This window comes from Aedes aegypti, chromosome 1 (genome assembly GCF_002204515.2).
Source record: "Aedes aegypti strain LVP_AGWG chromosome 1, AaegL5.0 Primary Assembly, whole genome shotgun sequence".
Lineage (NCBI taxonomy): Eukaryota > Metazoa > Arthropoda > Insecta > Diptera > Culicidae > Aedes > Aedes aegypti.
In genome coordinates, this window is record NC_035107.1 from 69,128,970 (window position 1) to 69,140,432 (window position 11,463).

The 11,463-nt window shown below is 35.1% G+C and overlaps 1 protein-coding gene across 1 annotated transcript; it reads right to left on the reverse strand.

The window, feature by feature from the left end:
* Positions 1-2,704: 2,704 nt before the first annotated feature.
* Positions 2,705-3,525, reverse strand: LOC110674791. Its single transcript, XM_021839131.1, has 2 exons — positions 3,224-3,525; positions 2,705-3,160 (listed from the first exon to the last, which is right to left on the reverse strand). Exons 1-2 carry the CDS (start codon positions 3,325-3,327, stop codon positions 2,863-2,865), a joined length of 402 nt encoding a protein of 133 aa, XP_021694823.1. The 5' UTR covers positions 3,328-3,525; the 3' UTR covers positions 2,705-2,862.
* Between the last annotated feature and the right edge of the window lie 7,938 nt (positions 3,526-11,463).

The following is an 11,463-nucleotide window of genomic DNA, read 5'->3' on the forward strand; positions in this document are numbered from 1 at the left end:
GTTTTTTTTTAAACGCCTTGAAGAATTGTTGTTATGATTTTTAACAATCGAATACAAAATTTTCTGAATGAAAGTTCAAGAAATTATTTGGAGAGACTTTCTGAAGGAATAATTGGAATAAGCTTGCATTAGTTCCACTATCAACTACTCAAAAACATAACTGTAATTCTTCCAAGAACGTGTCCGAAACTTTCCAGAAATTTTGCCTACAAGCTTTTCTGTTTTTATGTTTATTTCTAAGATTTCCTGTATAAATTTCAAACTTTCTATCATACAATTTTATAGTATTTTTAAGAGTTTTCGCAATAAAATCTCCAGGTATTCCTACAGTAATTCTTCAAATAATTCTTTAAGGAGCTTTACTGCCGTGAATCGCAAGTTCGTTCCATCTGTAAAAAGTAGGCATTGAGAAAATGTGTGAAGTTCTAGAGAATTGGAACATGTTCAAATCTCCTTATGAAACTTTCACAATTTGCTCTTCACTACGATATCTTGCCGAGAAAAATATAAAGATGATCAAAACACTATTCATTTTTGTGTTACACGATGCGAAAATCTGTAGTGGGACTGATATGCGATTACTTTTCGTTATGGGATAATTTGACTTGCTGTTTTTTTTTTCCTATTTTTCCGAACAAATCATATTATCCCATCAGTGCAGCTGAAAGGGCATTGGAAGATATGTTGAAAACTGAACATAAGTCAATTTGGACAAAAATGCAGATGAGACTGACTTGCGATTCACGGCAGTTTAAATCTTTGAAGAAATATATCTAGAAATAATGGAATATTCCTCACTATTTTTTTTAAAGTAGGATTTTTTTAGAAATTTTAGATAGCATCTTCGGAAATATTTATGAACGATCCATGGAGGAACCACCGAAGGTTTTTTCGACAAATTTTCTCAAAAAAATCCCGAGTTATTAAATAATTTCAAGATCAATTCCTGAACGTCTCTTCAGAGAATGCTGGACGGAACTCAGAAGTTTTCACGAATTGAACCATCGAAAAAAAAATGACCAAACACTGGAATACAATACCATGGAGAAGAATTTTATCAAAATGATGACCATTCATTTGCTTGTCACTTGTTTATTCGTAAAACATACTGAATTCGTGAATTGAAAAAAAAGCTTTCCATTGAAAAAAAAAAAATACTAGTACTGCTGAATATATTATCAAATTTAGTTAAGGTGAACATGGTGATTAGAGCAATTTGTTGAACAAATATGAAAAACGTTGTTTATGTTAAGATCATAATGAAATATTTATTTAATTTTGGTGCTCTTTTCCTGAGATTGCTCCTACGTACACTGTATTGTCTTGTCTTGTTGTTTTATTTAAATCGCTCTTTCGCAACCGTTTCCACATACCTATCGGTCTCAATCTAGATCATACGACTGATAATTTTTGCGCCATCTATCGGTTGCGGTGTGGAGCTTGAGCGGCCACAGGAAGTTGTTCGCCAGATCCGCAGATCCTCGACGCACTGCATCCACAGTATTGGACAAATAATTTGCAACTTTTTCGATTTTCCTTACAAAATGCTAAACTTTGTTGGGCAAGATCTCAGCTATTTCTAGACCGATTTAAATTGAATTAACGCAGCACGTTATTCTAATCATATATTTTTGATCTTGTTTTTAAATCAAGATTTCAAAAGTAATAACGGTTTGACGAAAGTAAAATTGTCAAGTACCATGAATTAGGAAAGACTTGCACAAATACTGTAAACAAATAACAAGTCAAACCATAATCGCGTTTGTACTCTTGATTGAAAAAAAAAAAATGCTAAAAATATATATGTGAAAATTCAATATAGGGGGGACGGGGCAATATGGCCACCCAGGGTAAGATGAGCACCCCTTAATTTTGAGACTATTTGAATGAATTTTCTTATAATAACATCATACACTGTTGAATTGAAGTTATTCCAACTGCCATCATTGATAAATATTATTAGAAATTATGAGAACTTGAAAATATGGATTAATTATCATAACTTGTGAAAATATTGCATTTTCTTATAACAAATGACCAGAACACAATAAGAATTTTGTCGTCTAATATTTTGACCAAATTTCTGATTCTTAGCCAACATGTCAAACCTTCTGGTGAGTCTTTGGTTTAAGTTATTTTTGTAAGTCGGGGCAAGATGAGCACCCCTTATGGAAATAGGAAAATTATTTGGAAATCATTCAAATATTAGCAATGCTTGGATTAATTGCCTTAGCCTATTATATTTGCTCGTTTCTCATCTCTTGCTTCTATTTCTAGTAAAATAAAACAAGTAATGCATTTATATCTTCTAATTGAGCATGTATTTAACAATTTTCTGCACAAATCAAATTTGAAATGCATAGTTTGATGCAAAATATACGATGCTTATCAATGATAAAAATGCAATTTAGGAGAGTGCCCTTCTTGCCCCGCAGTGTATTTAAGCCAACTGAAAAACATCTCATTTGTTTAGTAATTTTATTCAATAAAGTTTTCTTTTTTTGAACCTGCTATGTTTATGGATGATACGAAACATGTTTATATGAATGGTTCCATGTCAGTTGAAATAAAAAAAATAATGGCCACATTCAGTAAGATAGGTTTATCTTTAAGGTGCTCATCTTGCCCCACCCTACCCTAAGTCTGAAGAACAGTAAAAATTTCATTCAAATCGGCCCATAAATAACTTAGATCTAAGGCTCCAAATTTGACCATTTTGTATGGAAAATCAAAATAGTATCAAATGTATTGTTCAATACTGTAGTAGCCGGTATGCAACTTACGCTCCATCAGTAGTCGATACTTGATGACTTGTTGATCAGGTGGTGGACCTATTTCAGCGTCAGGAATATCCGTAGTTGACTATGGCTCGACAATGCGCAGCTTGTTCTTGGTGGCTTTGTTCAACTGGATGTAAGTAGGGGCAGTTGTAGCATCTTCCGGACCGGGGATATAAATGTTGCCGGCCTTCTGGACAGCGCGGGCCGTCTCAAACACATCGCGGTCCTTTCGCAGATATTTTATGGCATACTTGGCTGCACGAAGCCGACTTCGGTCCAGCTTGACTTTGATTGTTTGTTCCTTGTATGACATCAATTCCGTTCGCTGCCGGCAAAACCTCCATTCGACGTTCCGGTTTAAACGGATGTCCATAATTTCCCTGCAAATTAAACCAGAAAATACAGTAATGTTTTGATTTTAAATAGTATATTGTTATACCAACCTCTTTGAACTGCGAAATAGACCCAGAAACATAACAACGAAGAGATTTAAAACTCCGATGGTTGGTTTGTTTTGTTTTGTTTTTTTCCCTTTTGACGTTTTCATGGCTACATTGGTGTGCGTGTGTTCAAAATCCAGCACGTAGCCACATTTTCGTTAATCTCGGATTTTCTTTAGTACCCCGAAATCGGCGCACTAAAGTTAATACCGGGATTAAAATCGAAGATAATATCGATTGATGCTTAGTAAAATCGAGGATAATACTCGATTGGCGTATCATCCTCCATGGAGCTTACCACCACTAGTGTCATGGACTTTATCGCCAAACGATGAAAAAATGCCGGGGATCCAAAATATATACTTTGGGGGTCCAAAATGTATTAGTGTGTCCAAAATAATGAAAAACAGTGCTTCACAATTTAATTATTTTCGACAGTTTTGGTTGCTACATGACTGTTTGGGCATTTTTATCTCGTAGAGGAAGTTTTTCTCTACATTTTGACATGTTCTTTGACTTGGTTACGCTGTGCAATTAATTATTTGGCACACAAAACTAAAATCACTTCCTTAGGGGGTCGAAAATACGACCGTTACCCTATTTCTCTAAGGATTTCTTTAGAACGTCAAAGATTCCTTCTATGATTTCTTCAGAAAGTCCAGTGGAAGTTCTTTGAGAAATTCCTCAAGGAAGGTTTTTTTTTTCAGGGAATAGGGTCCTAAAGCCCTGTCTCAATTTTATTACCAAACGCATAAGTTTAGGGCAGAAACACATTTTTACTCAATTTTTAAATGATTTTCATTGGTTTAAGTACAAAAAACATTTTTTTTTTATGATTTTGTCACACCCTTTGGTTTAAACTCGAATTTTGGGTATATTTTGTTTTCCGTGTCCCTTCCGAAATGTCAGATAGGAACAACCCCAGTGTTAAAACTATATGCCCTGTAGCATTTTTGTCGAAAAAGTTGGGTCCTAAAATGTTTAATAAATTCTCGTTTTTATTCAATAATACGAAAGAGCATGTTCTTGCAACTACTTTAGCAAGTTTTCCCGTTCAAATAACGGCTATATCATTTTTTAACTTCAATGTTAAAAATGGTTCCAAATATCAACCTTGACACTTGTGATCTTGTTTGACATTCACTTTTTCGACAAAAATGCTACAGGGCATATAGTTTTAACACTGGGGTTGTTCCTATCTGACATTTCGGAAGGGACACGGAAAACAAAATATACCCAAAATTCGAGTTTAAACCAAAGGGTGTGACAAAGTCATAAAAAAATGTTTTTTGTACTTAAACCAATGAAAATCATTTAAAAATTGAGTAAAAATGTGTTTCTGCCCTAAACTTAAGCGTTTGGTAATAAAATTGAGACAGGGCTTTAGGACCCTATTGAAAGGATCATGTCGATGGTTTTATGATTCCGGCCGTAGCATACCCCCTCAATCAAGAAGGTGGGCTAATAAGATGTATAAACTCGATTCCTAGCATCAAACCGAATAACATCGAAAACGACGATTCTGATTAATCAATTTCGGAAACACCGATGGCGTCAGCATCTCGAACACTTCAATTTCAAAGATTATTTGGGTGCCCAAAAGCCAAAAGGAGAAGAAATACTCAACCGACAAAATGTTGCGCAAGGAGTGTCAAGTATTTATCCTTGTGTGAATATTAGGTATACTGTGGTTGAATAAGTTTTAAATATTATTTAGACTATTAACCAATTTGTTGCAATATAAAGAAAATAATAAAAATAAATATATTTTTTATCTCTGAGATTACAATACTTTCTCACGAGATCACATTATTCTCTCACAAGTAACATAACCACAATCTGGAATGTTTGGCTCTGACAATCAGGCTCCCGCTTGACAAGCAAATTGCGTCAGACCGCCGCACCCAGATCTTTTTAAATGGCATGCAAATTGAGTTGGTCTTTCGATTTAAACCGGGAAATTTGCAGGAAAATGGCCATTCCTTGACCGACTCTTGTCCTATCCTTTTGCACTGTACTTATGATCAGCGTACCATGGAGCATTATATCATTGCTTATATAAATTAGCTACATTGCCTAAAGCCTTCCATTAAAATATTTTAAAAGTGGAAAAAGGCCCTTGTACAGTCGATGTAATGCAAGAACGTTGTAACCAATCAATTCATAAAGTAATATTAGTGCATTGATACATTTGTAATGTAGCGTTAATGCTCTATTGCCTGACATCTCTTAAAATTTGTCGAATAAAAGCAATGTTGCATCAATATTATTGATATAGGCAAATTTAAGGCGCCACCATCATAGAGGTCGCTAGGGAAGAAGGAGAGAAATGTCATTGAAAATGTTTGTTTATATCCAAAATAGACCATTTCCGTCAAAAAATTTTATTTGCTCATGAGCTTTCTTTCAATTTTCTGGACAAACTTCTCTAAGGAACCCATATGTTTTGAAGCTCCTAACTATTGAAAAATAATGAAAAACTGGCGGCACGACAGTTCGCCCCACGGTCCCCTACTATTTATTTCTCTCCGATTTTTATCAGACCCCTTTTTCCCCTTTGATTTTATCTCCACGTTGTGGTGAATTTATGATCAGCTGTTCCCGCTGTTCCTCTACGGTCTCCACTCAAGCTTCTGGATTTACTCCAATGATTAACATTTACTCAGGTGGTGCAGATCATTGAAACGTTACACTAGTTCTCTCTTTTATTCTTTCGCTATTCTTATGCAGAACAAATAGTGACGTCAGCCGGATAATAAAAGAAACAAATAGTGGCACGAATCTATGATTTGCGCCACCTAAGTATATTCAGAACATTGGTCTCAACTTTGTAGATCTTCTGATTTGAATGGACTACTTTTTATTTTTTTTTTTGGTAATGGCAGTAAATGCAATCCCATCATCCGTCCCGGAAACAACCTTGGTGCTGGTACTGGCCGTTCAAATATCTATATTAACAGGTTCCAACACCGGATCCTTTATGTGAATTGCGTGTGCAGACATATTTCTCCGTTTTATTCTCAAGACCCTAACCAAGTGGAAACTGGAACCATCAGGACATGAAGAGAGCCGTCATGACGAAATTCTCCACGAACACCTTAAAAATCCCCTTCTTATCCTTCGCATGAAGTTGCTGTGGTGCTTCAGCGGAATAATTTCCGAAAAGACTTCTACTCTCTCCTGGTTTTGCGGCCAGTGGAAAATTGGCGACGAAAAATTTCACTGCATGGCAGCATATTGTATTAGAAGCTATTTGATCTTAAATGGAAATTCGGAACATTGCTGCTTTCAAGCTTGCAAGACATTGTTTGATTGGGATTCCGCCCCGGAATAATAATGATACGCTTCCGCACAGTGAAATCTTCGTTGCTAGTTTGCCGCCGACTACAAAACCACAAGAGAGCAGGATCATTTTCGAAATCAATCGCGAATCATCCAGCGCACTACAGCAGCTTCAGGTAATGAGTCGTTTCAATGTCGAAGAAGACCATTATTTTTTCCAGCTACAATGATCGCCATTTTCAGTGGAGTTCTTGTGATTTCGGTGACTGTTTGAGGGCATAGAAGCAGTACGCTAAACCAGATTCACGCATCGCATTCGATCTACACAAAATAAGGTATCGAATGCAAAACTGTCTGAATTTTTCACTTATTCAGATATCTGAGCAATTTGCACTCATTCTGTGAGTGAGTCATCTCCCACGTGGCAGCAAACAGGATTTTTTCCATCGGAAAATGAAAGATGGTCACAGATGCGAAATTTGATTTACTTCCGCATTAGCTATTCAAATGGAAACAAATTCTGAAAAACCTAAAAATCGTTGTTTTTATAATCAAAAGAAAAATGAAAGCGAATTCCGCATTTCGAGCATTCCTTCGCTGTGCTCATTAATTTTTGTTTACAAGCCCTTGCTCAGTAATTAAAACAATCTATTTGCACAGAAAATGTACTGAATGAGAAGAGGCCATATTTGTGCACCCGGTATTCATTTTTGAGCGAAACAAGTTTAGCGTGAGGTTGACAAACAACAAACCAACCAGCGAGTGTTGTGTGCTGGATTTGACATTTTGTTGGGTCTACAAACATTCAATGCAGGGATGTTGTATAAGTTTTGGAAAAATCTCCACTTTCTATACCCACAGGGTTGAAACAACTGTGCCGCATGATGAAATTCACCTCAAATTCCCAAATTTTCAAAAAATTGTAAGAAAATCAGGAGTACATATTAAAAATATCTGAAAGCGTCAATGATCATTAAAAATAATCACCTTTCGAAGAAAAATATAAAAATTGGGGGTAAGGTCTGACGGAAATGGTCTATTCAGTTTTTGGACCCAAAAATTAGCTCATAATCAATTGATTATTAAACTATTTTCCATTGGAATAATCATTTTGACCCTTCATCAGAGTGAATTTATAGCAGAGAAAAAGTAGATGTTGTATGCAAATTAAATGAATGATTATAATCTAATAAATAACTATAAATAACTATAGTTCATCCGCATCTTTTGGCCTATTGCAAAAAAATTATTTGTGCTACACATAGACAGGATATGAAGAATTCTTTCAGTGTACCATCTTTCAAAAGGCCTTCACTGAATCTATGATTAATGAATGGTAGTTGGGTTGTTTAGTGATGAAAAATTCACATATTTTGTGGTTTTGTTGAAAGAGCCCATTTTTCTAAGCGTAACACGATTTTATTGCGCTCTAATGCCTTAATTTTAATATAGTAAATGACTAAAACAGACAAAATGACAATCCATCGACTCAATGACATTTCAATTTACATAAAGATATAATTTGCCGAGGGGTGATTCAAACGCGATTTCCATACTAAATTCATACGTGTTTTTAACATAGTTCCAGGGTACGGAAAATTATGAAACTTTGGATCCTAGCTCAGTTTTTAAAGTAGGATCAGAATATGTATAAAACAGGATACCACTAAACAAGTCAATTAGCAGCAATGCAACAATGCAATTCACTCTTCCATTCAATACGAATCACCTAGTCCAATCATAGTCCAATGATACACCTATTCTTCGACGTGACGTAAAACGATCGATTCGAAACGGTGGTCTGATTTATGTCTGCTTCCCCTGCAGGTTCGAACGACCATGGAGTTTGGCCTTCTTAACCTCCTTGTTGCCCACTGTGCTAAACTGACGCTAGTAAGGAAACCTTACAACGGTACCTGCCAACCAATCAAAGCGCTCGCCCTTATCAAATCAGCTCTAGCGTAACATTTGAAAAGGGCCTATCTGCAAAACGTAAACATTGAGAAATTCTCAATTGAAGATTCCGTACCATATTTATAATTCCTATTTTAAACCCATTCGCATTTTTACTAGTTTCATACCTGTGTTCGACACCCATTAAAGTCTGTTGCGTGGCCCATTATGTTTCTAATCTCAAATGACACAACAACTCGTAAAAATTGTTGAATTCAAACATCATCGGCAGATAGGCCCTTTTATGAATCTTCAAACCAGTTAGGCCCTTTCAGTTAGGCCCTTTGATTGAACATGGTTTCAGTTAGGCCCTTTTATAATTTGCTAATTTTATTGATTTTTGAATTGGTTTGCATAAATCTTGAACAAAATTTAGCGATTATGTGAAAAAACACTATATAATAGCTAAATATTGGAAATTTTCGGTTGAAGATTCAGTATTAATTATTCCTATTTCAAACCCATTCGCTTTTTACTAGTTTCATACTTGGGGAAGATCCAAAAATGACGTCCATCGTTTTTCGGGATTTCTAGAACCCTTCTACCCCCTCTGTCACGCTTTTTCTAATACCCAATCCATGCACTGTCACATTTTCGTACATCCCCCCATTGGAGCAGGCCCCAATTGATGGACGTCATTTTCGGATAACCCCTTGTGTTCGACACTTATAAAGGTCTATTACGTGGCTCATAACGATTTGAATTTGAAATAGCACAACAACTTGTAAAAATAGTTCAATTCAAACATCATCCGCAGATAGGCCCTTTAACGAATTTTTAAACCTGTTAGGCCCTTTTTGAATTTGCTAATTTTATTGATAATTGAAGTGATTTGCATAATTCTTAGACAACATTTAATGATTATGTGAGAAAACAACACTATATCATACAAGCTAAATATTGGAAACTATTCTATACAAAATCAGCAACATATTGATTATTGATATTTCAAACCCATTCACTTATTTTTACTAGATTTATACTTGTGTTAGACACTCATTATGGTTTATTACGTGGCCCAGAACGTTAGTAATCTCAAATAGCATAACGACTCGTGAAAATGGTTGCATTCAAATATCATCAGCAATTAGGCCCTTCAATGAATCTTCAAACCAGTTAGGCCCTTTCAGTTAGGCCCTTCGATTGGACATGGTTTCAGTTAGGCCCCTCCAGTTAGGCCCTTTTATTAAACATAGTTCCAGTTAGGCCCTTTTGGAATTTGTTGATTTTATTGCTTATTGAAGTGATTTTCATAGTTTTTAAATAAAATAAAGCGAGAGAAAAACAATGTAATAGCTAAATGTTGGATATTCTCGGTTGAAGGTTCAGTACCTTATTGATTATATCTATTTCAAACCCATTCACTTTTTTACTTGTTTTATACTTGAGGGCCTTCCTTAGCCGAGCAGTTTAAGTCCGCGGCTACAAAGCAAAGCTATTCTGAAGGTATCTGAGTTCCATTCCCGGTCGGTCCAGGTTTTTTTTCGTAATGGAAATTTCCTTTACTTTCCTGAATATAGAGTACCTTCGTACTTGTCACACGATATATGAATGCGAAAATAGCAACTTGTGAAAGAAAGCTCTCAGTTTATAACTGTGGAAGTACTCATTGAACACAAAGCTTAGAAGCAGGCTCTGCCCAGTGAGGACGTAATGCCAAGAAGAAGTATAAGAAGAATTCTTGCAGGGCTGTTACAAAAACAAACGAATTTGTTTTTGTGAAAATCGCGAGTTTTGGAACTCGATCCACAACTAGAGGCAACAAATAAAAATTAACAAATAAAAATTATTCAAAATTTTTAATGTAATTGTTTTTTTTTTCAGGATAAAAAATCAGTTTTTCAACTAACTTCGCATTAAGATTATGATAAAACTAGTAAAAAAGAGAATGGGCTTGAAATAGGAATCAAAATAGTACTGAATCTTCAATAAAGAATTTTTATTAATCAATGTTGATTTTCTCACATACCTAATCGATTGATTTTGATCTAAAACTTTGAAAATCACTTCAATAATCAATAAAATTAACAAATTACAAAAGGGCCTAACTGGAACTAAGTTTAATAAGAAGGCCTAACTGGAGGGGCCTAACTGAAACCATGTTAAATCAAAGGGCCTAACTGGTTTGCAGACTCGTAAAAGGGCCTATCTGCCGATGATGTTTGAATTCAACCATTTTCACGAGTTGTTTTGTTATTTAAGATTTAAAACGTTATGGGATACCTAGTAGACTATTTTGAGTGTCGAACACAAGTATAAAACTAGTAAATAGGAGAAAGGGTTTGAAATATGAATAATCAATATAGTACAGAATCTTCAATAAAGAATTTTCAATATTCAATGTTGATTTTCTCACATAATCGATTGATTTTGTTCTAAAACATTGAAAATCTATTCAATAATCAATAAAATTACCAAATTCCAAAAGGGCCTAACTGGAACTATGTTAAATAAAAGGGCCTAACTGGAGGGGCCTAACTGAAACCATGGTCAATTAAAGGGCCTAATTGAAAGGGCCTAACTGGTTTGAAGACTCGTAAAAGGGCCTATCTGCCGATGATGTTTGAATTCAACATTTTTTACTAGTTTTTATGTTATGTTAGATTTAAAACGTTACGTGGCCCAGTGATAGACTATGAGTGTCGAACAAAAGTTTAAAACTATTAGATAGCAATGAGTTTAAAATAGTAACAATCAATATGTTACAGAATCTTCAATCGAGCATTTCTCAATTTTTACGTTATGCTGATCACTATACAAGGGCCAAATATTGAAAAATATGGAGGAAAATTAAAAATGCACAGAAGGGCCAATCTGATTTTGATGGAAATTTTTAGTTAGGCCCTTTTATGACCAGTTAGGCCCTCTTAGTTTTATCATTTTCAGATAGGCCCTTTTAAATTTGAATAAAATTACCATTAATAATGCATTTTGCATGCCCGTAAGAGTATGTAGGAATAATTTACGTAAAAAATGATACAAATAATGAATAATCAAGTTTGTTTACA

Bases quoted from the DNA above. Each gene is read 5' to 3' on its own strand.
- LOC110674791 (XM_021839131.1), bottom strand. From the start codon at position 3,327: ATGAAAACGTCAAAAGGGAAAAAAACAAAACAAAACAAACCAACCATC. The intron at 3,161-3,223 runs GTTGGTATAACA...TTTAATTTGCAG, and splicing joins CTATTTCGCAGTTCAAAGAG to GGAAATTATGGACATCCGTT.